This window comes from Pelophylax lessonae, assembly GCF_965119305.1.
Source record: "Pelophylax lessonae genome assembly, chromosome: 4".
NCBI classification, from domain to species: Eukaryota; Metazoa; Chordata; class Amphibia; order Anura; family Ranidae; genus Pelophylax; species Pelophylax lessonae.
Genome location: NC_138771.1, coordinates 195,343,731 through 195,371,360, shown reverse-complemented (window position 1 = coordinate 195,371,360; position 27,630 = coordinate 195,343,731). Strand labels below are relative to the sequence as shown.

Below are 27,630 nucleotides of genomic sequence, written 5' to 3'. Positions count from 1 at the left end.
TAAAGGAGGGGGCCCGCTTCCCGCGGAAAAATTTACCCTTAGGGTTCTGGGGCAGCAAAGTGCTCTTACCCCCAGTGACTCCTTTAACCAATTCATCCAAGGATTCCCCAAAAAAGGCGAGACCCCACATAGGGGAAATCAGCCACCGTCTTCCTGGATTTCTGGTCAGCCGACCAGCTTTTTAACCAGATTAAGCGATAGTTAATCACTGAGACACTGGACAGGCGTATCGCCAAAGGGGCATCATTTAGAGCCGCATCGCACAAATACATGACCGCTCGATAAATCTGATCCACCATCTCCACTGTAGTGGGGGGGGGGGGGGGCAGAATCAGTCACGAGATTGCGTCTGAGCACCTTGGTCCAATCCGCCACAGCCTGAGCCACCATTACAGAGGTAAAAATAGGCTTGAGCATGGAACCCGCCACCATGTAGGAATATCAGGCCAGAGATTCCAGCCTCCTATCAGTAGGGTCCCTAAACACCGGAGAGTCCTCGGTGGGGACCAGGGTAGGTTTGTTCAATCTGGCCACCATGTGAGCCACTTGAGGAGGCACACACCAGCGTGCAACCGTATTAGCCGCAAAAGGGTAGAGAAGTTGAAACTTCTTAGGCACCACGAAGGTGTGTTTTAAATTACGCCATAGCTCATTCACCTTATGGTGAAACTCTGCAGGGCAAGGAAAAACCTGCGCTGTCTTGCGGGTCCTGTGTGTTTCCTTTACTGCTAGGATCAACTTATCTATAGCTGCACGTTCCTCGGGCGACCCAGAGGGGGGGGGGGGGGGGATGGGAGTCATCCACCACTGCAACCTCCGCCTCCCCCTCAGACTCTTGCGGGTCCTGAGAAGAGCGAGACCCCGAAAGGGCCACGCTACCTACAGCAACCATGTCACACTCGGAATCAGAAGAAAAGGAAATCCTAGGCCTTTTACTAGCAGCACGTTCAGTCATCAGCACATCCATTTTTGACACCAAAGTTGCCACAACAGCAGTCAAATTAGTCAGGTTAGAGGATTCAGAGGATCCTGAATCTCCCACCAAAGCTGGAGGGAATTTGCGGTCCTGTGATTCCATAACAGAAATAAAAAGTTTTTTTTTTTTTTTTTGTTTTTTTTTTTAAATGAACTGGCCCTTTAAGAGCGCCGCGGACCCCTACAGCACACCGCTATAGAGACTGAGACACAGACCCCCACAGGGACAAAACTGACCAGGAAGATTGCACAAAGTAGGACAGGAAAAGAACAGCAGGACAGAACCCCACAGTGTGTTACCAGCTCCTTCGGTCGGCTCTGCGAGAAAGAAGGAAGTGATGTCACAGCTGGAGGCTGAACTTAGGCTGCAGGCCAAGGGAAAATGGATGCCTATTGAAACTAATGGGAGGCTTCGGCAAGATGGCCGCCGACATGTGCTCTGAACGATCGAATGCCACACGCAAGATGGCACCGCAAGGCGTCAATCACTACATAGCATGCTGTATAAAAGCCCATAATGAAGCCAGACATGTTGCCCACACTTAAAATGGCGGACCGGCGGTTTTTAACCCCGCAGCGGTCGCCGCATGTGTCTGCACCTCCAAGCACCCTAAAGTGAACTTAGGAGAGGGACCCCCCAATCCCCCACACAGCGCTGCTGTGAGAGAATAAAACCCCTGCAGGGACCGGGAACAGGGAGCCCAAAACGCACAGACATAGGGGACACCACAGACACACAGGACTGCCGACCCCAAACAGAGGCCCCACACAGAGTGTACTTACCTGTACCCGATGGCGTGGGGTGCCTCATATCAAGCGGGGAACCGCCCACCCTCAGATAGCAGGGGAGTGCCGCCAGCCAGAAACGCAGGACACTAGTAGTGCACGGACGAACCTATGCTGTGTCCACTGAGGTAGCCACCTCACATGGCTGCATCCCTGATGGACAGGGATGGGTCGTTAAACAGCTAGCAATGTAAAGAAAAATGACATTTTCAGAAAATAAATCATAAAAGAAAAAGAGGAAGGCTGAGACTGTAGCCTCAGCACAGGGAAGCCTATCCACTCCTAAGCTAGGTAGAAGACAAACTGAATTGGGATGGCTATTGCAGGGGGTTATTGGACTAGAAGGACAGCCCCCATGGGTGTGACTATGTAGATGAATTGTTCTTTTACAAGTCTTACGCCTAGAAACTCCTGTGGAGAGGAAGCAATACCCCATTAGTGAAGACTGTCTGAATGGGCGGCGACTGTCGGAGGACGTAAGAGAAATAATCGTTAGTTGCAGCCCTACAACCTACTTATTTGAACAGCTTCCTGGGACTCCTATGTCACAGGAGATTGCATGTCACCAACAAGGATATCCATAAAGCAGCAGAGAGGGAGATCTTTGTCTTTGTCTTTCTTCAGCTACATCCTAGCACTGTTACACAGAGGCTCCTCCAACTTTCACTTGTAATGCCAAGAAAACACTTTGTGATGCCTGTATGTTGAATATTCAATTAACGCTGGACTCCAGGTTCTCTCAAAGGGTCAGTCACACTCGTTACCACAATGCATGTTAAAGCAGAACTCCAGCCAAAATATAACAAGGTAAAATGAAGTGCCCGTTAAATTATAAAATACCAAAACCAGTTTTTGCTGCAATATTAAACTTCAACCTAGAGATTTACCTTGCGGTAATGTTTTTCTGCTGCTAAAAGGTTAAAGAGTTAATGATATAATAATGGAATACAGAGCTGCATTAATTTGTATTTTATATCGGTCTAGAATTTCACTTAAAGAAATGGTAAATGTATCAGCATGATGCTGTACTATTTATCTTTAATGGAACCCCAACACGCTAAGGGAATGCGCATGTGTTGTAGCCCACCATAACATTACTGTGCACGTCTAATCTTTCTGACATGTTGGTGCGATGGGAGCTCATTTATTTGAACAGATGGCCTCAACACGGCACACATTCTGCCTCCTCCATTTACAGATGACTTTTCATTCATAGAAGCTATAGCATGGCTTCTATACAGAGAGAGGAGACATCACACTGATAGTACGGTCCCTCATACCAATTTTTGTTAGAACTACATTTTAGGCTTTAAAGTGTAACTAAAGGCAAAACATTCTTTTCCTTTTGGCTAGAGTAAGGGAGGGTTATAGCCCCTGTCAGATTTTTTGCCATCTGTGTCCCATAGAGGAGATTTGTATTCACTTCCTGTTCCTCAGCCAAAACAGGAAGTGAGAAGAAATCCTTACAAAGTGAGCGAACCCCAGAGTATCATGAGAACTAGTGTACCCATTGGAAGTTTTTTTCACCCAATGGTAAACATGACAAATAGAAAAGGATGAATAGCTGTAACAGGGACACAGACAACAATAAAAACAGGTGTTCTAATCCCCCTCCATGCTATCTAAAAAAAATTTAAAAAACACGAGAACAAAAACACATTTTAGGTATTGCCTTTACTCATACTTTAAGACTCTAGATACAGTAAATGGAAAACCTACACTTAGTACACAAAGACTATTTGTTAAAGCAGACCATTCTTTTTTTATGTATTGCACATTTACCTTAATTAGTTCTAACTCTACAATGATTTGTTAGTAGCCCCACCAAGGGAAACCTTCGAATGTGTAGAAGACGGACCCAACAAATATTTTCATAGTGAAAGATTGTGCAGCCATTCATTTTTCACACTCAACCAGCATTTATAAGGATGATAAAACTCTATTCATTACCGGTTATCTTTTCCTGGGTACATCTGTGTGTATTCAACTCTATACTTTTTGGCAAAAAGCATGAAGGCATTCATTGGTCTTTTGCACTTGTTGGGAGATGTGGCCATCACAGAATTTGAAGTCCCTGAGTTGTGACTCCTGCCATTTTTATTATACAATGAAGAGTAGGAGGTTTGTGGAGATGCACAGTCTTTGCCATTAGAGCTTTCAGGATCTGGACTGCTAGTGCCACCATTGGATAGGGATGCCCGACGCTGACGTGCCATACTGCTCAAAACATACACAGCAGAAGAGTCCAAGGGGGTGAAATCATAGCTGAGTAGAAAAGGAAAACAAGGAGATTGGATTATTTGTTATATATTTACTATAAAACTCACTGCCAACCAGAAATACATGACAATCTATATTACAGAATCTCAATAGTTTACCTACATATATAGAAATATTGCTGACAGTATTTGCACTGCTTTAAATCAAATACAGTGCCATGAAAAAGTATTCATACCCCTTGACATTTTCCACATTTTGTCATGTTACAACCAACAACGTAAAACATTTTTTGGGGATTTTATGTGATAGACCAACACAAAGTGGCACAGAATTGTGAAGTGGAAGGAAAAAGATAAATGGTTTCCCCATTTTTGTATAAATAAATATCTAAAAAATGTGGCGTGCATTTGTATTCAGCCTCCTTTACTGATACCCCCAACTAAAATCTAGTGGAAATAATTGCCTTCAGAAGTCACCCAATTAGTAAATAGTCATTTTGTAATTTAATCTCAGTAGAAATCAGAGCACACCCCCACAATTAATTTTCTCTTCTTCCCTGTGGAGTTCTACCCATATGGATTCTAGCTCCATACTCATCCCTTCCGTAATATCACTCCTCTCTATCACCCTTACATTGTTCTTGACATAGAGACATACCCCTCCCCCTCTTTTTCCTAGAGATACACACACACACACACACACCACTTTTGTTTTTGCCCCCATTTTTCATGAGCTGAACGTTAAGATCTAAAACTTTCTATGAACGCAAAAGGCCGATTTCTCTCAAATATTATTCACAAATCTGTCTAAATCTGTGTTAGTGAGCACTTCTCCTTTGCAGAGATAATCCATCCACCTGGCATATCAAGATGCTGATTAGACAGCATGATTATTGCACAGGTGTGCCTTAGGCTGGCCACAATAAAGGTCACTCTAAAATGTGCAGTTTTACTGTATTGGGGGGGGGGGGGGGCAGTCAGTATCTGGTGTGATCACCATTTGCCTCATGCAGTGCAACACATCTCCTTCGCATAGAGTTGATCCGGTTGTTGATTGTGGCCTGTGGAATGTTGGTCCACTCCTCTTCAATGGCTGTGCAAAGTTGCTGGATATTGGCAGATCCAGGAACACGCTGTCAATATACGCATCCCAAACATGCTCAATAGCTGACATGTCCGGTGAGTATGCTGGCCATGCAAGAACTGGGATGTTTTCTGCTTCCAGGAATTGTGTACAGATCCTTGCAACATGGGGCAGTGCATTATGCTGCAACGTGAGGTGATGGTCGTGGATGAATGGCACAACAATGGGCCTCAAGATCCGATCACGGTATCGCTGTACATTCAAAATGTCATGATTAAAATGCACCTGTGTTCGTTGTCCATAACATACGCCTGCCCATATCATACCCCACCACCACCATGGGCCACTCTATCCACAACACTGACATCAGCAAACCACTCACCCACATGACACCATACAGGCTGTCTGCCATCTGCCCTGTACAGTGAAAACCGGGATTCATCCGTGAAGAGAACACCTCTCCAAAGTGCCAGACGCCATTGAATGTGAGCATTTGCCCACTCAAGGCGGTTACGACGACAAACTGCAGTCAGGTCGAAATAACGAGCATGCAGATGAGCTTCCCCGAGATGGTTTTCTGACAGTTTGTGCAGAAATTCTTTGGTTATGCAAACCAATTGTTGCAGTGGCTGGTCTCAGACGATCTTGGAGGTGAGGATGCTGGATGTGGAGGTCCTGGGCTGATGTGGTTACATGTGGTCTGCAGTTGTGAGGCCGGCTGGATGTACTGCCAAATTCTCTGAAATGCCTCTGGAGACGGCTTATGGTAGAGAAATGAACATTCAATTCACGGGCAACAGCTCTGGAGGACTTATCTCCAGTAAGCATGCCAATTGCACGCTCCCTCAAAACAGGCCTTTTGTGTACATAGAAAAAAAAAAAAGTCTTAGAAAAATGGGGGCAAAAATAAAAAAGTGTAATATATATATTACACACACATATATATATATATATATATATATATATATATATATATATATATATATATATATATATATATATATATATATATATACACACACACACACACACACACACACACGCTATCTACATAAAAAATATATTTATATATGATAAAATTTGAAGACATGGCATTCTCCGGTCCTTTTTGTACATGCTTCCTCCCAGTTTGGCTACTATATAATCAAAATCTTACACCTTAACTGGGTGCCATAAGCTCTGCATACAACACGCTCAAACACTGGCACCAAGCAGATGACTTGCTATACCCACCATAGTGCCAAAACCCAGATAGTCGCCAACAATCTGCTGTAGCATTAGTGCATACGTTCGATGGACTTTCCAAAAATCTATCATTTATATACTCTACATTCTATAGCACATAGAGTATTTCTATGGAGAGAATATACTTCCTGACAATACAGAAATTTGGGCCGCACAGTGGCCAAGTGATTAGCAGTTCTGCCTAAAAGCAATAGGGTCATTGGTTCAAATCCCAACCACAGCACTACCTGCCTGGAGTCTGTATGTTCTCCCTGTTCCTGCGTGGGTTTCTTCCGGGTACTTGGCTTTCCTCCCACACTTCTGGTAGGTGAATTGGCTCCTATCTAAATTGGCCCTAGTATGTCAATAATTGTGAGTTAGGGACCTTAGATTGTAAGCTTCTTGAGAACAGGGACTGATGTGAATGCGTGCTATACAAGTACCTATAATAATAAAATAAATAAATTAGGTTAAGACAACATTAATACAACTAAATTACCTTTTAAATGTATCAAAAACACCAGAATCATCAAAATTTATGGCATCCGGATGACCAGGAGGTAGACAAATATCACCAATATGAATTTCATAGCAGGGAATGCCATGCTGAACCACAGTTAGACTTGGGTAAAATGATGACCAACCTAGAGACAACAACAACATGAATTACACCTAGTAAATGTGTACACAAGGACCTTTTGTGCAGCTATTTAGCTTGTGCCAACCTCAGAAAGAACATTAATTATCTCAAGGTTTAATAAACTTGCATAAAGCAGCAACACAAGATATACGCAGATACGGTAGTATAACCACCACATTTATAGGAGAAGTAAAGGTGTAGCACAGATGGCCCTTGGGAGGGTAGCTAAGTTGACCTATTAACGAAAAATTCCAGTTACTTCTAGACAAGCAAGCAGTGGTAAATCAGAGGATAACAGAATTACAAAGGAAAAATTCATGTGACTTTAAAAAAGATGAAATTTACCTTTATTTTTTACATAGAAGGGGTGATCCAATCTGCACTCTGCTGTAAGCAGGCCATCTTCTGCTGTACCTGGATCAAAAGTAAGCTGAAGAACAGATTCTCCATAAGACACGCTTTCTTCATGTGAAATCAGCTTCAGACCTTCTGAGCCATAGCCCTAAAATGGAACGGTGGACAAATGGGTGTACTTTTAGGAAAAACTTCAAGACATGGATTAAAATCTAACACTAAAATCTATAAATGTTCCTTGTACATGGCCTCTCTGCTACCAAAACAGCTAAAATACACCGGGCTTAAAGAACTCATGAAAGGACAGGCAGTCAAATCTGACGTACCTGCAGGCCCCACATGAGAAAATCTGGTCTAGTTGCAGGGAGAGGTCTGCATAATGCTCCCCCACCCTTTTGCATAGGCTAAATGCAAATGGTCAGCTACAATCAAACGTAAGCAGGTCATAGAGGAGTCAAAAAAATAAACAAAACTTGTTGATCATCAAACCGTTCTTTTTTCGCATCATTACTGTGCCAGCTGCACCAACAATTGACAGCAGTGTCATAGGAGCCATTTTTGTTTTTCGATCAACAGAACTTTGACTCGTCCATGGTCTGCTTCAGGCACCGGAGTGAGGTAGGACTATGCTTGCACATCCAACTGTCCTCTGCTGGTACTTTTAAAACAAAATATTCCAGCAGAGACATTACACTTGACAAACAAGTTCTCATGCCACAGAAGAAATAGTTGGAAACATGGGTAAGATAATGTTAGGCCGGTTTTACATGGGCTTCCGCTTGTACAAGATTACTGTGAACAGCAAGCTCTGACAAATCATTTCCAGAGCTTTTAGCAAGTTTTGTTGAAGCTTTTAGAGTACCATTCATTTGTTTGTAAATGTTCAACAAAGATCCTAATGGGAGTGGTGAGTGGCACTTTAGGGTCCTTTCACACGGCCGCTCCGTGTCCGCAAATCATCCTATTTTTTTGCGGATGATTTGCAGACATAATGTAAGTGAATGGCACTGCGGATGTCAGCGGAATACCATCCGCTGACACCCGATCTTCCTCCTGTCAGTTCTGTTCCGTTTTTTCAAATGGAACAGAACCCTATTTTTTCTTCCGTGTAAAAAACGGAAAGGAAGGAAAATCGGATGTCAGCGGTGTCATCCGCTGACATCCGCAGTGCCATATACTTACATTATGTCCGCATATCATCCGCAAACGGATGGGATGATATGCGGGCACACGGAGCGGATGACACAAATGTCATCCGCTCCGTGGAAAAAAAAAAAAAGTCCCGCAGCGGACCTTTCACACGGAGCGGCCGTGTGAAAGAAGCCTTAAGCAAGCTGCTAGCGGGCTTTCTACAAGCTTAAATAAGTGCTGAAGCCTGCTAGCAGCTTGCTTAAAGTGGCAATAAGCACTCCTATTAGAATCTGTGTTCAACAACAAACTGGGGATGAATGGTACTTTAAAAGCTTTAACAAAGTTTGCTGAAAGTTCTGCAAATGGTTTGTCAAAGCTTGCGGTTCACACTGCTCTTATACAAGCTGAAGCCGTGTGAAACAGGCCTAATTTTGAATTTAAAATCTAGCACAGTTCTTGCATTCTTTAAAACTCACTACTAACTTTGCTATTGCAACTGTAATATAAAAGACTTATTTAAAAAAAAAAAAAAAAAAAAATACATAAACAATGTGTTCAGGAATTTGGAAAGCAAAATGTAGTATACCCAACACTGGGATGGCTGATGGTATATGCTTTGCTGCTGTTGACAGCAATTTTATGATGCTGGATTGTATCGGTTTAACTGCAATTCAATAAAGAACCCGTTTGATTTAAAAAAACCAAACACTGGAATGAATTTCTCTGGTTAGAAAAGCACATCCCAAACTAATCTCCTTAATTACAAGAAGCATTTTAGGCAAACTGGAGCAAAATTGGTGCTACTGCCCAGCACATCAAAAACCCTGCTTACTGCCCTGAGAACCAGTACCAGGTTTACTCCGATATATCGGATATATCACCCTCTGAGTGACAACACAGTATGGCATTTAGAAGAGCACACATAATAGGTAACTGTAGTAGAATGCTAGGCCCCATGAGTTTATAAATGGGATAGAAGAACAACACATTCTCCACACCATAACACAATGTTACATATCTATGTGTGGCCAGTGAGACAATAGTAAATAAGGTAGACTATAAAAATTGTGTTATGCCGAAGAAATGATTTATTTAAGCATTAAAGTACTACATTCCACAATGCTGCACACACAGCTCTGTGTATATGTACTGTACAAACATTTGAGTAATAAAACAAAACTGTAAAAGCCTACAAAAGGAACACATAAAACTAAAATGGCCAGTGTTAATCCCTTATAAAAATCTCACCAACTCCTGACTCCATGAACTAGACAGCAGTTCGGAGTTTATACTATATACCAGGGGGGTATTGAATTAAAATTCACGGAGGTCTTGTCCGTAAAATTTTCTTACAGTAGAGGTCTGAATCACGTTTTTTGCCATTATTCAGCCCTCCCCTCCTACTTCGCATCACAGCCCCCCCCCCCCTCCCCGTTTACATCACACTTCCCTTATTTGCATCATTGTCCCTCTCTTTACATTGTAGTCCCCAATCTTAACATCTCAAAACCTCCTTCACATCAGTCCCCCCTTTACATAGAACCTTCCGTTTTACATTGTGTGCCACCCCCTTACATTACGGTTCTCTTGACATCAAAGTCCCCCCTTTATAGTATAGCCCCCCTTACATTATAACACCCCACTTTACATTATGGCACCCTGTTACATCCCAGTCTCACTCTTTGCGTAGCAGCCCACCTTCCTTTGCATCAGTATGCTCATCTCCCCTCCCCTACAGCTCCAGTCCTACCTTTCATAGCAGAGAGTGGGAGCTGTGATAGGTCTGGATGGAGAGTGGGTGCTGTGATAGGTCTGGATGGAGGACGGGAGCTTTTCAATTTCTCCTGTTAAGGGGGCATGGCGACCGCTCGTTAAGATGGCCGCGCTTTGAAACCGCTCCGCTGCGTGCCCGGGGAGAAACGCCGTTACCACTGCATCCAGCCACCTCCGACAGTCACTGACGCCCACTTCCGCTCGGGGAATCCCCACTCCACCGCCAACTATGCGGAGGAACCGCCCGGATCCGCATCAAGTGCGGAAACTACAAACTTATTTCCCCACGCTGCCGCCGCTCGAACATCACCAAGATGGCGGCGGGAGACCGCCCGCGCATCCACCTCCTCTCCCTCTAGCGGCCGGCGTGTCGCTGACGGCTACAGCGCCTGGAGAGGACACAGGCGCCGCTGCTGCAGAGTATTGCTCCTCTCCCTCTCCATCTGACTCCGGATCCAGCATCCCCTCCACCAGAAGTCCCCTTAAATGAAAACCCCGCACAGAGGAAGCCGACAGGCAGGGCACCATGGCAGAGGAGATGCTGGACACTTCTATGCAGGTACAAACTGCTCCCAACAACCCTCAAGCAGACCCCTTTGCCCACTTCCCAATCACAGGCCAACCTTGATTAGATACCATGATGAAAGAAATGATGCATACTTTAAGAGCTACCCTACATGCAGACCTGTTCAGTGCATGACTTGGGACAAATGGTTCATGCCACGGAAACAAAAATCACAGAAGTAAGTTTCCTACAACGCGCTAGTGGACTCCCACAACTCTCATAAGGATGATTTACTCATGATCAAAAACAAACTTGCGGACCTGGAAGACAGATCGTGAAGGAACAATATCAAGATTAGAGAAGTTCCCGAATCGGTCTCTCCGCAACAACTGCCACACTATGAACTCCCTATTCAAAGACCTGGTCCCATCATTCACGTCGGCCGCCCTCACTTTGGACAGAGTTCATCGGATCCCAAAACCGTCCTTCCTGCCCCAGGAAGTTCCCAGGGACGTCCTGCTTCGTGTCCACTTTTACCAGGCAAAGGAACGTATATTAGATGCCTTCCGGAAAGACGACACAACTCCGCCACACGCGCGGTCACTCCAGCAATTGCCGGATTATTCCAAACATACACTCCAGTAGCGCAGGGAGCTTTCCTCAATCACCAAAGCTCTCTGTAACCACAAAGTGATGTACAGTGGGTACGGAAAGTATTCAGACCCCCTTAAATTTTTCACTCTTTGTTATATTGCAGCCATTTGCTAAAATCATTTAAGTTCATTCTTCTTCCTCATGAATGTACACATAGCACCCCATACTGACAGAAAAACACAGAAATGTTGACATTGTTGCAGATTTATTAAAAAAGAAAAACAAATATCACATGGTCCTAAGTATTCAGACCCTTTGCTGTGACACTCATATTTAACTCAGGTGCTTTCCATTTCTTCTGATCATCCTTGAGATGGTTCTACACCTTCATTTGAGTCCAGCTGTGTTTGATTATACTGATTGGCCTTGATTAGGAAAGCCACACACCTGTCTATATAAGACCTTCCAGATCACAATGCATGTCAGAGCAAATGAGAATCATGAGGTCAAAAGGAACTGCCTGAAGAGCTCAGAGACAGAATTGTGGCAAGGCATAGATCTGGCCAAGGTTACAAAAATATTTCTGCTGCACTTAAGGTTCCTAAGAGCACAGTGGCCTCCATAATCCTCAAATGGAAGACGTTTGGGACGACCAGAACCCTTCCTAGAGCTGGCCGTCCGGCCAAACTGAGCTATCGGGGGAGAAGAGCCTTGGTGAGAGAGGTAAAGAAGAACCCAAAGATCACTGTGGCTGAGCTCCAGAGATGCAGTCAGGAGATGGGAGAAAGTTGTAGAAAGTCAACCATCACTGCAGCCCTCCACCAGTCGGGGCTTTATGGCAGAGTGGCCCGACGGAGGCCTCTCCTCAGTGTAAGACACATGAAAGCCCGCATGGAGTTTGCTAAAAAACACCTGAAGGACTCCAAGATGGTGAGAAATAAGATTCTCTGGTCTGATGTGACCAAAATAGAACTTTTTGGCCTTAATTCTAAGCAGTATGTGTGGAGAAAACCAGGCACTGCTCATCACCTGTCCAATACAGTCCCAACAGTGAAGCATGGTGGTGACAGCATCATGCTGTGGGGGTGTTTTTCAGCTGCAGGGACAGGACGACTGGTTGCAATCGAGGGAAAGATGAATGCGGCCAAGTACAGGGATATCCTGGACAAAAACCTTCTCCAGAGTGCTCTGGACCTCAGACTGGGCCGAAGGTTTACCTTCCAACAAGACAATAACCCTAAGCACACAGCTAAAATAACAGCTTCACAACAACTCCGTGACTGTTCTTGAATGGCCCAGCCAGAGCCCTGACTTAAACCCAATTGAGCATCTCTGGAGAGACCTAAAAATGGCTGTCCACCAACGTTTACCATCCAACCTGACAGAACTGGAGAGGATCTGCAAGGAGGAATGGCAGAGGATCCCCAAATCCAGGTGTGAAAGACTTGTTGCATCTTTCCCAAAAAGACTCCTGGCTGTATTAGATCAAAAGGGGGCTTCTACTAAATACCGAGCAAAGGGTCTGAATACTTAGGACCATGTGATATTTCAGTTTTTCTTTTTTAATAAATCTGCAACAATGTCAACAATTCTGTGTTTGTCAGTATGGGGAGCTGTGTGTACATTCATGATTTTAGCAAATGGCTGCAATATAACAAAGAGTGAAAAATTTAAGGGGGTCTGAATACTTTCCGTACCCACTGTATAAGTGGAAGTATCCAGCCAAACTCAGTATAATCCATAATGGTTCTTCTCATCTGATTACTTCACTAGACGACGGAATTAGTCTTCTGAGAGAATGGGGAATAGTTCCAACGGACACTCTGCAACTCCCAACCCCGGAACGTCCATCCTCCACTGGCAACTTCGGACACATCTCCCCTGACTGGCAAGTCGTATGCTCCAGGCGTTCTGACAAACACTGACGATGAACATAAGATGCCTCTACATTCCACCACTCCCAATAGTCTCCCTGGGCACCATCTCAGGTACAGGTCACAGTACCTGACCCCATCCAGACCAGGCAGCACAAGCTGCACAGACCGTGCTAGGTCCGCCTTTACCTTGTTCAGTTTTTTTTGTTGTTTTGTTTCCTTTTTTGGATCAGCCTTGAACTTGGTACATGCTCACTGCTCGCTCACTTTCTCCTTTTGGCGAAGTGCTCAACCCAAGAATCAGCACTCACAATTATGGCTATGGGTCATCCAACTACTACCCAGACAGCACCGGCCCACTTCAGCGACTCACTTCTTTCTACGATCCTTGGACTGCTACCCAACGGTCCGCTCACCTGTGTCTAGATACTGGATGCGCTTGTTCATTGTTTTACAGGCTGCTGCAGCCCACCGGATCCCACTATCCAAAACCTTTGCTGCTCCACCTTCAACTAGATCCGTAGCCCTCTTTTACGTGCAAGGAATAGGGGGGAAAGGGTGTACCCCGCTCCCCCATGCAATGGTACCCTTAGGAACCAACATGACAATTACTTTCTTCTCGATCAACGCTAGGTGCCTAAACCACCCCGCCAAGCGGCGATCACTGTGGAATTTCTCCTGTTAACAAGTGGGTAATTGGTTGCTAGGAACACCCCGTGTCATAGAAACAAATCGGCCACTTGTTAACTTGAAAGGTGGGGCAGCGCCCATCCTCCATCCAGAATCCCAGCTCTCTGCCCCATTGTGAAGAGGACGGCAGCGTTAGAAGGAAAAGTACACACGCAGGCAGCTAAATGGGGTGACCGCAGTCCGCCATTTAGCGATGCCTGCTTTTTAGTATAATAAACTACCTGCCATGTTTTTGTGAGGCCTGCAGGTAGGAAGTTAAAAAATGCACTACCTTCTGAGAGCCAATCGTTGTCTCACGTTCGTTTCTATAACGTACAATTTTGGCATAATCTTCCACATCCTGCCACACTTTCTTGCGTCCTTTATGAAAGCATAGACGTGTGCCTGAAGAGAATTAAAGAGGAGTAGAAAAATAAAAGTGAGTGCTGCAGAGTAAAATAAAAATCTAAATATAGATTGTGAGGCACATGGAGATTTTCTGGCAATGCTTTGTTATATTCAGTATGACCCCATGCTGGTAACTAAGTACAGTACAATGGAACAGGGAAGGTTCAATCAAGTAATAGTTCAGCTTGATAGTGATTACTTGATTGTCTGGTGAAAACTCTCCAAATAATTACACTTAATGAACGCAAAATGGCTTGATTATTTTAATTTGCTGCTAAGGGCTGCGATGTGATTTCTCAGTATAGTAAAGCATCAGTTCTATGGTGTATTGGTGACAAGTCACCGGAGAAAAATCAAAAAGTGACTGCAATGGATAGTCAGAATGAACACTATGGTTCGGATTCCATAACTGGATCAATAAACCCGGATGGTAGCCACTCCATGAATTGCTCACTTGCCATACATATAGAGTGGGATTTCTAACTTTTTTTTGACAAATGCCACATGTATGTGACAACGGCACCTAACCCTGTACCCCGAAATACACAAATAGAAAGGGAGACATGGCACTACTTGATCAACAGATGTGTGGGCTGTCAGTGAAATCAGGGGGCCAGTGTAAGATGTTTACAGAACTTTCATACATGAGGGTCAGAAATCACTCATGCACAAGCAACAATGATTATCCACGACATCAAGTTCCATAAGCATCTCACATGTTTTATAGTTTATAAGGCTGGAGCACCATCTAGTGTTTAAAGGAAGCTTTCCATCGGAAATGTAACATTTACATATGTACACTAAAGTTATATAATGTTCCTCAATGGAATCAAACATACGTCATGCATTTTAGAAATATCAGTAACTACTTTGCTCATTGCATCTCATGAGGTTACCAGGTGCTGCTCATGGCATTTCATGAGGTTACCAGGTGCTGTCCTACATTAAACAAAACATGTAATCTTGAGGCTTTAATTTATTTTTTTTTTAAACCAAAGGATAGTGCTTCTCTGTGCCTGCGTGGGTTTCCTCCGGGTACTTTCTCTGCTTTCCTCCCACACTTTTGGTAGGTTAATTGGCTCCAGTCTAACTTAGCCCTAGTATGTGAATGAATGCGAGTTAGGGACCTTAGATTGTAAGCTCCCTGAGGGCAGGGACTGATGTGAATGTACAATATATAGTATATGTAAATCGCTGCATAAATTAAAGAAGCTATACAAGTACCTGTAATGTATAAAATAAATAAATAGCGTGTTGATTACCCTTCAAAAAACAGTGCCAAATGGTATGTGGCCAAGAATGGCACCATCCTAAATCATCATCATCAGAAAATGACGACATGCAGAAAATGCCAGACTCCGATTCACTATTTGCCTGAAATGAACACAACACAAAACAGAATATGAACAAAATTTGAGTAAAGTGCCAATTCTGCACAATTAGTCTGGGTTACAACAGCTGAATCGTATGACTCAGGCTTGTTTCACACCGGCTTCATTTTGTATAAGAGCAGAGTGAACAGCAAGGTTTGATAAAGCATTTCCAGAGCTTCCAGCAAGCTTTGTTGAAGCTTTTAGAGTACCATTCATCTACAGTTTGTAAATGTTAAACATAGATTGTGAGTGCTGATTGCCACTTCAGAACAAGCTGCTAGCAGGCTTCAGCACTTCTTGAAGCTTGCAGGAAGCCTGTTAGCAGCTTGCAGAAAGTGGAAATACAGATCCTAAATCGGAGCTTTGATTGCCAAACTGGAGTTGAATGGTATTTTAATAAAGCTTGCTAAAAGATCTGTAAAGTATTTGTCAAGGCTTGCTGTTCACACTACTCTAATACAAGCTGAAGCCAATCTAAAACAAGCCCCAGGCTTTTCTAGTGTCTAAATAAACATCCTGGTGTGGGACAAAGGATTTATTGGACTGTTTGATTATACTGCTGCCTACAGGAGTATGGGACACTCGCAACAAAGCTTGGTTAGCCAAAACCCCACCCACTACCTACATACCTCCTATTTTGCTAGTGTCCCCAGGAGAATGGATTTTATTTTTCAGTTCTGCTGGCCTTTGTTCATTTGGAAGGTTTACTACTATCAACAGCTGATGGAAGATTCATGGTGAATATTTGAAATCCTGGAAGACTCTACAGTCAGCCATAGAGTACTGATAGATAGATTCATGATGGATTACAAATTGGAAATCTCTCCATTCAGTCAACAAGTATATGTTTTCCCAGTTAAACTGGTGCTTTCTGTGGGATGGCTCTACATTTTTGGAAAGCAGTGCAGGTTCCCAGTTCATCATCTACACTGGTGTTCTCTCTGCAGCAGTCCTGCAATCAGTGACCATAGTCACAGTTCAAAAATGAACCCGCTATTTATCCTCTCAATACTATTTTCCTACAAAACTGTAGTATGTTTTACCCACATGCTGCACCTGTCATCTTTCACCCAAAACACAACTAATGCTTTGGAAAGGGTTTATTTTTTTTGCACTACACATGACTCAAATTAAATTATTTTAAGGCCCCTTTCACACAGGCAGACCGTTCAGATTCGCCTGTCATTTTTTTTGGCGGATCTGACTGGATGCCCCATGTATCTCTATGTGGCATCGGATGTCAGGGGAGACATGTCCGCTGACATCCGATCCGTCAAATCTGGACAGACGGAAACCCTATATTCCATCTGTCCAGCAGATCGGATGAGAACAGAGAGACGATCCGTTCCTATCCGATTCCCCCATGGAGAACAGCGGGACCTGACAGCTGTGTCTCTGCACACAGAGCGGAGACACAGCTGGCATCCGCCTGCTCAGCAGGGGATCGGTGGATCGATCCCCCGCTGAGATAAATGGAGTCCGCTGATGGACCGGATTGTGTGAAAGGGGCCGTAGGCTTCATGTACACTACATTTACAACTGCCGCAGTCATTGGAAAACACAAAACGTGGCAAAAATCGCACCGCGATTTTGCCGTGATCAAAACTTTCCAATCGTAAAGGAGATTCTTTTGCGTTCAGGAGACAGGTTGAGGGAGGTTGAAGCTCCCATAACCGCAGGAGATCTTAAACGCTGCTAAAGTCTATGTGTACATTGACACATAGGCTTTTATGGAGTTGAGTTTAGGAGCTTTGGCAAAAAAGCCAAAAGCTCCTAAGTTCAAGTTTAGGAGCTGCTAGTGTACATGAAGCCATAGATTTCCCGAAAGCAAATGTTTATTTACATTATGAATTGTAATAGGCAGAAACAAAATAAAAGTCCAAAACCCAGAGACCCTGCAGAGATCCATTTTACTAGTTTAATATTTCTGCACTGGTAATTAATGGCAATACAGCAAGTGGTGTGCAAACTATTCATTCCTAGGACCAGATCGATGACCAGCTCTTCTTCATCACCTCTGTTGTGACGTTCAGTTTCTCTGTGAAACAAAAGGCCTCCTTCCAAGGTAGAGCACACTGGTCTGACCCAGGCATTGGGCTAGCATTACACACATACAAGTTTTTTACAATCCTGATCTGCTCTATGGATGAATTGGGATTTCAATCGCTCACAAGTAGAAAGGTTCAATGCAGTTCAAAGTAATTAAAGGGCTTCTGTAGAGCAAAAAAATGTGAAATCTCAAGAATCTCCCCTTTTATGAGGTACAATATAAGATCTCTAACACAAAAAAGCCAGTTTGATCTTAGTACATCGTCATTTTTCATAAAGCTTAAGAAATAGAAACTCACTCGCTCATGTCTGACTGAGGTCTCTTTCCAATCACATTTCGATAGATCGGACTCATTTGGGGACTCTGGTGGAGGGCGGGCATAGGAATGTAAACTTTTGCTGGTAGCTATTATGTGAACAGGTGATGATCTATATAGAAAAAAAAAAAAAAGAAATGAACCAGCCATGTCACAAGTTATGTAGATTTCATCAGGACCCTACTGTATATTGCTCTATCACTTCAGGTAATGGAACATACATGAAATGCATATAAATTGATGGTTAAGGCTTGTACTAGAAAGAAGGCAGAACCCAAAATATAGCTCTAATTCAGCTAGAGAGCAGTGAGAACAATAAATCCTTTTCGGCATGAAGAACACCATCAATTCCATGTTGCTTTACTCCCTTGACTTGTCACTGCATGGATTCAGCACCATTTAAGTACAAGCTTTCAGGGGGTTAGCAATTTAGGCGAGTCAGGAGTTTCAAGGGTGAAGGAGGGATAGGGATCAATTTTTAGAATTAAGATAACCGTTAAATGTTGGGGAGTTACCTTTTAAAGGGTTAGATTTCCTAACCATATCATTAAAAGTTAGGAACTGGTTGAAAGTCAGGGACATGGGTGCTGACCAAGCCAACTACTTGTGTTTTTGCCAAAATGCCCTGTGCCAGGCTCAAAGTAAGAAAGCAAACTAATGGAAAGAGCCCATTACAAAGTATAACATGAGTAGACCTACTGTTACCAGTTATTCATATCACAAAGTGATATGGTAGACAGTCTACACACACAAAGTGATTCTAAAAGGAAATCATTTTTTTTTTAAATGTTATACTCTCATGCTCTGTGCAATGGTTTTGCAAAGAGCACCACAGAGCCTCTTTTTTGGATCCCCGCTGGCAGTCCTGCACTCCGCCCCCCCAGTAGCAAGTCATACACACAGAGCATGGCTTCACCCAGCCCCTGCGCTCTCCTCATTGGTTCACTGGTTGTTGTTGACAGGAGCCAATGGCATCTGTGAGAGTGGAGCCACTGCCCTCATGCACATCACTAGATTGAGATGGGGCTCAGGTAAGTATGAGTGGCTGGGGGTGGGAGGAACCGCACCCAGAAGATTGCATTTGGTTAAAAAAAACAACAAAAAAACCTTGAGCCTTTAGAATCCCGTTAAAGTTTGCCCATACAATCAAACCTACCAAATCTATGTAATTTGGAGAACCTACCCAACCAAATTTGTATCCAATCAGACAGACCCTTGCACTACATACTTGTTGGCAGAGCTAAAGAATATTCTACAGGCTGTATAGTGTATTCAGACTCTAACCCAAATTTATTGCTTGTGATGGGAGATTTAGTTTCATGCAAAACACAAGGTGGACTTCAGCAGTGTAATAATGATGCTCCCTCACAGTTCAAAGAGCAGTAAGGTCACAAAGATAATCTCCAAAATCCCACTGTCAAGCCCCAAGGAGCTTAAGAAGGGCAGACAGACAAGCCATACCTGTTGTAAAATGAACATTGCATTAAAGGACTCTGTGGACTTGTGGCAATGTTTGCCAGCTCAGTCAGCCAGTTTGTCCCACGGTCACATGAGTAGGCACTTTCCGACATATCTGAGGTATTCTGGTTCCAAGAAGGCACTGAATATTCCTGATGTGACACACTAGCATCAAGGTGAAACACCTCAGATGTGGAGTCAGTCTGAACAGCTTGCAACTCGGGAAGATCATCTGAAAGAGAGGACCCCAAACAAATTAAAAACACACACTCAGCATCCCCCAAACCTACACAGATTATGCTGTGCAATAAATTCTAAGACAACTTTACAAATCTGTGCATGGAGGAACATGAAAAGGGTTCATTTACTAAAACCTAGAGTGCAAAATCTGGTGTAGCTCTGCATGGTAGCCAATCAGCTTCTAACTTCAGCTTGTTCAATTAGGCTTTGACAAAAAACTGGAAGCAAATTGGTTTACTGTATATGCAGAGCTGCACTAAATTTAGCACTCTCCAGTTTTAGTAAATCAACTCTAAACTATCAGAAGATACAGTATATAATGGAACATTTTATAACTTTCAGTATGTTTTGACTATAGCAGGTACTATGATAAAACATTACTAAACAATGCACAACACATTCAAAACTATAGGTCAAACTGAAAAAAATTGGATTTTTGACCTACCGTAAAATCTTTTTCTCTGATGTTCATTGACGGACAGCTCCTAATCTTCATGACCACCGGTACGCACCAGGGAGTGTGTGGCAAAAGGGTCGTTGAAAGAAGACCGCCAAAGCCAACATCTGGCCCTAATGGTACCAAAGGCCAATTTCTGTTCAACCCCCCGTTGAAGGAAGGTCAAAATCTGAGCCACCGAAAAAGACTCACACCACACAATGTACGTCCTCTAGGAAGATCTACCATCGTATGTGGAAACACAACTGATGAAACACCTCTGGATGAAAGGACCACTCCCCTTGGTCCAACGCCTGCTGACTGAGGTAATCCGCCTGCCAGTTTTCCACCCCGGGAATATGTATGGCGGAGAGGGCTTGAACAAACCGTTCTGTCCACCTTAGAACGCCGGCTACCTCCAGAGCTGCCAGGACACTTTTTGTGCCCCCTTGGTGACTTGACATAAGCCATGGCTGTGGCATTGTCTGATAGAATGAACACTGGACATCCCTGAAGACAATCCGTCCAATGGTCCAGGCACAGTCTGATTACTCGGAGTTCCAAGACTTTTCCAGTGTCCAGATCCCGAGCAGAATTTTTGCAGAGGACGCCTCCCCAGCTGGACAGGCTGGCATCTGTGCTGACCACTGTCCAATACAAAGGGAGGAAGGATTTGCCCACTCAAAGCACTGGAGAGCGAAGCCACCATATCAGCGACTTATTCGTTCCCCGGCTCGTCCGGATCTGATTGTCCAGAGACCACAGAGTCTTGTCCCATTTGGCCAGAATCTCCCTTTGCAGGGACCTCATATGAAACTGTGCAAACAGAACTGCCTCGAAGGTAGACACCATCAGGCCCAGCACCCGTGGACAGCCGGAGACAAATTGCGGTCTGCAATGTCTGGAGTTTGTCCAGAGGAAGGAGCACTCTGGTCCAGAGTCAGACCCAGATTGTCCAGCTTTATGAACGGAACCAGAGCAGACTTATGAAAATTCAGAATCCAGCAGAACTCCCTCAGAGTTTGTATGGCGATTTCCAGGTTTTCCATCAGAGCAGTAGGAGACTCCGATCACAGAAGGAGGTTGTCCAAGTAGCCCAGTACCGCGATCCCCCTTTGGCATAACATTGCTAACACTGGGGCTAACATTTTTGTGAAGACCCGAGGAGCAGAGGTGAGACCAGAGGCTGATGCCACAAACTGATAATGCTCCTCTCCTACGGCTGAACTCTTTCCTAAACTTCTGCACCTACACAAAGCAGTTCAGCGCCTTGAGGTCCAGTATTGGATGCACCTTGCCTTCCTTCCTAGGAACTGTAAACAGGTTTGAGTAAAAACCGTGAAAACGTTCCGAAGTCAGAACCGGGACAATCACCCCTTGAAGTAGCAGGTCTTGTATCGCCCAAAACAGACCCTGCAAGCTGTCTGGGGACAAGTTGGAAGGAAAGAACCTTGCCGGGGGACAATAGCGAAAACTCTCCAGGGGGGACAGCTACTCACCATACCAGGAACCAGGGGAGAGGAGAGAGGATAACCCCCCCCTGGGAATGCCCATGGACATAGCCAGAAAGCCAGATTATTTTTCTGCCTAGTGTCCTACCCCTGTAGGGGGCAGTATAACACAATGGTCATGAACATCAGGAGCTGTGTCCATCAATGAACGAAATAGGAACAGGATTTGGTTTTTAAAAAAAAAAAAAAAAAAAAAAAAACTTGGTTGGTTTGAGAGACATTAAAAAACTCCAATGCTACCTACCCACTGATGTGTAAAAAAAAAAAAAGTAGTACATGTACATTTCCCCATGTTTCCTACAAATTACTGAAAAATACCCATTGATCTGCCAGAAAACCTGGAGTGCATCTAACTTCTTGTTTGAACTGACAACACCTTCTCTCTGCTGCAATGAAATTCCTATCATCACTGTCAGCCCTGCCCACTACTTTCCTGCTGCACAACAGGGCACCTCTCATCTCCTTATAAATGCAGCAGAGGCAGTGTTGTCAGCTCACTACAGGAAGATGGGAGCACCCAGGATTTCTAACAGACCATCTGGTATTTTTCTGTATTTGCCACATTTTTTAAAGAGAAAGTAAAGTTTCCTCTGTAACTTGTACCTATAGGTAAGCATATGATAAGGCTTAGCTATAGGTACTGTAAATCTCTCCTAAACATGTACCGTTTAGGAGATACAGTAAAACCTTGGATTGCGAGCATAATTCGTTCTGGAAACATGCTTGTAATCCAAAGCACTCATATCAAAGCGAATTTCCCCATAAGAAATAATGGAAACTCAGATGATTTGTTCCACAAGTCCTTCAGTTTATAGTCTATATACAAAGATTATAGCAATGTGATAGGTTGTGTAACCATAAAATGTCCGTCCACAATATGCAGCCTTCCCAAGGGGATTAGAAGCAAAATCTAGCAGAGATACAGAATATAAGAGATGAGAGGCGCCTCTAAGTGTAGCAATATGGTTACATTTAATGAAGGTTCAACATTTAGAAACTCACATGGTTGATGATTAAAATAGGCACATCTAAGTATGCAGGCATCCGGGGTAAAGCTGACCATCTTCTGAACCACCGGCTCACACCACTGTCAGTCTGCAATTGTGACCGGGAAGAATAGCCTGCAGTAGAGTGATCTGAAAGTAAGGCTTTGAATCACTCGTGGAGTGCAGCGGGGAAGGGATGATGAAGATGGCTGTGCAGAGGATGGTCTATGTGGACAGCTTTACCCCAGATGCCTGCATACTTAGATGTGCCTGTTTTAATCATCAACCATGTGAGTTGCTAAATGTTGAACCTTCATTAAATGTAACCATATTGCTACACTTAGAGGTGCCTCTCCTTTTTTATACATGACGCTACTTGTATATCAAGACATCGCTTGTATATAAAGTCAAAATTTATTTTAAAAATTTGCTTGTCTTTCAAAGCGCTCTCAAACCAAGTTACTCTCAAACCAAGGTTTTACTGTATTTACTTTGCATGCAGCCAGTGACATCACTGCGCATGCGCTCTGAATGAACGGCCGCCCGTGACGTTCTTTCAGAGCCCTGTGCGGCGGCTCCTGTGCGCATGTGCGGGAGTGACATTGCGGCTTCGGCCAATCAGATGGCAAGAGGATGCGAACCCGGAAGGAAGACTGGTTAACATGTCGGCCCTGTAAGTGTTGGGTGGGCGGCGCTGCAGGGGCTTCATTTTAAGGCAAGTAATTCATAATGAGCTAGTATGAGATGCACAATAGCTCATCATGCCTTTGCCTTTCAGGTTTTTATTTTTTTACATTTTTTTTTTTTTGGGAGGTTTAGAACCTCTTTAAAAAAGGCAAAAACATGGGGAAAATATCACGCAGAGTTGTATTGAACATGTAGTTACGATGCAGAGACATACACTTAAGTTCTGTTTCACACTGATGCAAACTATGTGGATTCGATCTGATCCGAGTCGCATGTCATCTGAAAAAACATTGTTTGCTATGAAAGCCATTTACATCTATGTGGCGTGATTCTGATCAGATTAAAAAAAATGTTTCTGTGCGAGTTTAGTGCGGGTTGGGTGCCAATTTTATCTCCAGCTAGGCCAAATCCCCTCAGAAAATCTCATTAAAATCATACTGGTCACGAAAAAAAAAAAGAAAACCTTTCCCAAGAGAAATACAGGAACTGCCTTTATTCTTCTTCTGAAATTGCATTAGCATTTGGTCAATACTGTCAGCGCATTAATACTTGATGCCTCCTCTGTAGTTCCAGCTCCTATAAACTCAGGAGGCGCTGGGAGTAGAGCGGAGAGCGGGAGGTGAAGGAGGAGGAGACTTCCAATGGTAGCGCTAATCACAGAGTGTGGGAGGGAGCACAGAGATTGAGCACATTGCTGGAAAAGAGGGGAGATCCAATGATGAGTCTGTGTAAAGCCCCGTACACACGTAGCGATTGTCGGCTGTAAATATTCGGCCGCCGAACGATCGGCCGATTGTCGGCTTGTTAGTATGATATTTCCAACAGCCGACAGCGCATTTTCGGCCGAACAGAATCTGTCGTGCAGGCATTAAAATTTTTGTTGGCCAACACCAGAACGGCCGATTGTTCGCCAGTCAGTACAGAATTCGGCCGACAGACAGCAGATTTGCAAGACTGGGCATGCTCAGAAAAGAAAAAAGACAAGGAAAGTTAACCATCACATGACATCACTTCTGCAGTCGGCTGTTGTTGGCCGACAAAATTTGTGTGCAGTCTTTTGCAGTTTTCAACAGACACGACAGCCCTGGACAAAAGACAGCCGATCGTTCGGCCGACGATCAGTACGTGTGTACGGAGCTTAAGGCAGCAGTGTGATGAAGAGCTGGAGCATTGTGTGTATAAGGCATGTAAATTTCATGTTAATGGACCACTAGAATCAATTTTGAATACTGCCAGGAGATAATGGCTCGGGTATGTATCCCTTAACTATTTAAAATGGCCCAGAACATGTGACCTGGGGTTGCAAGGATACCTTACCTATAGAAAAACTGGTGAGTGGAGCAAGATGGCACCGCCCCTGATGACGTCAGAGTGATGAAACACATAGGGCGGAGCCCATCATTGCGCCACTTCTGGTTCGGGTCTGTGGAGCACATTCTGTGCCAGACTTCCCGATTTTACACGAGCAGACTGTTTTGACTTAAAGTAAAATACTGTGATTTCTAAATAAAACCTTTTATACAAATTCACACTATGGGGTTTAATCTTGCTATTTCCATGTACTACTGACACCGATGGGAACTGGAAGGAGAGGTTGCCAGAGGCATACAGCCGGGTGTAGCGGTAAAGGCTGGATACCCCCCTGATGAAGGGAGAGAGACTTCTGGTGAGTGCAAAAGCAGACAGAGCACGAGTGGAGACACCGGGCTTACTGCATGTGGTTGCACAATCTTTTGGCCACAATATTGCTTATCGATATCACCATAAGGACCAGCAAGAAGAGCTGGAGATTGTGGACCAACTGAGATTTATGGACTGTTCTTTTTTTTAATACGGATCAGATTGGATTCGTTTACGTTTCACCTATAATTTTTTGGTGCACATCGTTTGGGCACTTGTAATTAGCACATGCACTTTAGTAATATTTGCACCCAAGTTTTCCATATGTTGCACAAAACTGTTTACCTCATCCAGCACATGCATGTTTTGCACATATGCTGCACTTTCCACATATTTTAATTAATTTCTTTGATATGACATATTACATTTGTTGTATATCGCACAGAGAGCAGCACCGAAAAACCCAATTTTATTTATTTTTTTTTTTTACAGGTTTCATATTTTTAATAAAGTTAGAGCACACATTTCCTAAATTTCTTCATCTTAACAAGCTCTCATTGCTACTGTATTTTACTATCACCAATGGGGACATTGGTATTAATATTTATGTGCAGGAGGCCTTAATTATTTTCCATTATTCTTTGTATGTCTTAGTATACATGACTTATAAAAGCACAATCCATACCAAGTTCCATGTGATCATCAGACGACTCGTATCCTGGAGAAGATGGGAGACGTTCATCACACTTCAGCATCTCCACAGATTCAGTTATTGTAGGTCTTTTGTCCATAACTAACTGGACTTTCTGCACGGTGTTGGACATATCCTTTGTCTTCACTTCCCACACCATATTATAGCATTTATACTAGAAAAAAAAAAAAAAAAAAAAAACATTCCATGAAAAGAGAAAAAAACAATACATCAATAGCTTTGATAGATTTTAGCAAGTGCAGCTAGTATACAACTAGGTTTTATTAGGGATCAGGCACACACTGGCTAGAATAGGCATTTTTTATGTCTGGTATAAGGCAGTCCATAGACTGAATTTCTTTCCTGCAACCACGGGTTGCAGACTAGAAGAGAAAGTCACCGCACACCACAGGAGGCTTGAATGAAGCAATTTCTCCTTTACTGATACACGTCCAAGTACAAGGTACTTTCACACAGACTCCGCATACTTGTTCACAGTAGTTCATGAATCTCATCACCACACCTCGTGGAATACCGCTCCCCATGGATATAGAAACTCACCAGATCACAGAATAAAATACGCCTTAAGCACAAAAAAGAATGTAAACAACAGGTCTCCAATCAACCAGCGTTTATAGCGCTCACCGTCCCTCAGAAGATGCTGGATGCACTTGTCTAACATTGCTATTATTGGTACTTTTGTACCTACAGCACCGATGTTACTTGACTGTACGAGTCATGCCCTGACTGCAATTGTATTTGGTACCTGTCATTTTATACCTGTTTGTATTATTTTGCTGTATTGTAAAGTTTTTTCAATAAAAATTTAATGGAGAAAAAAAAAAAAAAAAAGAAGATGCTGGATGCGATGATTCCCAGGTTGAGATGCATGCCGTTGACTGTCCTAGTAACCACGTGGTCACGCTGTAACGCGTTTCGTCATCAACTTAAGCAGGCCATAGACTATTCGAATTTCGTACGATTTATCGTTCGATAAACGAAAGCGGCACTCGTGCACATCATCGAGTGTACCATCAATGTGAGCCGAAAATCGTACGACAAAACACTATTTTTTGTGCCTTTTAACCACATCTCTACCAGACACACTCCCTACTGTTCTGTGTTTTGTTAGGCGAAATCATACAACTCCCCCACTAATGATACGAAATTTGGCTGATTTTCGCAAAAAAAACCAACATGTTGGATATGTGAATTTTTGCTGTCGTACGAAAATCGAACGTTTTACATACCACACTAACGATACGAAAATCGTTCGATAACACTGCCATTTACGATTTTCGAACGAAATTCGAATTGTCTATGGCCTGCCTTAGTCTATCCCTGAGGTCCTCCAAAGTAAACACAGACCCTGTGGGGGGGGGGGGGGTTGAATTGTCTGAAGGTCAGAGACTATCAACTGCTATATACTGTTACTGGTTCTCCTCTCTGCAAAGACTGCACCCATACACAACTTAAGGTGACCTCTCATTTTTGATTGTCCCCGATTATTCGGATAGGATAAGACCTAACCTCACCCCGCATTTGCTATCTCCCCCCCCCCCCCCCCCCCAATGCTTCTCCCTCATTTCCCTTAACCCGGCCATAGATGGTTCAAATCTTGGCCGGTTCACTGGTTCAGCAGAGAAAGGCTGAGATTCGAACCATCTTTGGACAGGCTAATTGTAACCAAGTCGATCAATCAAGCGGCTTGGGTACAACCAGCATGTCAGATTTCTAGCATGTGATTATTGCCAGCAATATTTTTATTGTTTTCTCCCGACAGAGAAGGCTCCCCACTCCCTCCCGCCAGGAGATTACAATAGCTCTGTGGGAGGAATTCCCTGATCAACACTGACTGTTTTGATGGTGGAATTGAGTGACTTTCTTTGGGTTGCAGGAAAGAAAAAAAATCACAATCTATGGCCAGTCTGACTCTACTCCAGGTTCATCAAAGTTTAATTAGGTGGTTTTCCCATTTACACTTTTTGGTTGGGTACCGAAGCCTGTTACCTCAAAGCTCTGTATG

The 27,630-nt window shown here is 43.6% G+C and overlaps 1 protein-coding gene across 1 annotated transcript in view; it reads right to left on the bottom strand.

The window, feature by feature from the left end:
• The window catches only part of HBP1 (HMG-box transcription factor 1), a 68,269-nt gene that overhangs the window by 28,262 nt on the left and 12,377 nt on the right, over window positions 1-27,630 (bottom strand). Inside the window, exons 2-9 of the mRNA XM_082254391.1 lie at window positions 25,599-25,779; window positions 19,437-19,665; window positions 17,958-18,087; window positions 15,499-15,610; window positions 14,121-14,233; window positions 7,274-7,430; window positions 6,788-6,932; window positions 3,712-4,026 (exon numbers count right to left, since the gene is read on the bottom strand). Coding sequence (XP_082110517.1) covers window positions 3,712-4,026; window positions 6,788-6,932; window positions 7,274-7,430; window positions 14,121-14,233; window positions 15,499-15,610; window positions 17,958-18,087; window positions 19,437-19,665; window positions 25,599-25,779 — 1,382 coding nt within the window. The remainder of the gene's footprint in view (window positions 1-3,711; window positions 4,027-6,787; window positions 6,933-7,273; window positions 7,431-14,120; window positions 14,234-15,498; window positions 15,611-17,957; window positions 18,088-19,436; window positions 19,666-25,598; window positions 25,780-27,630) is intronic.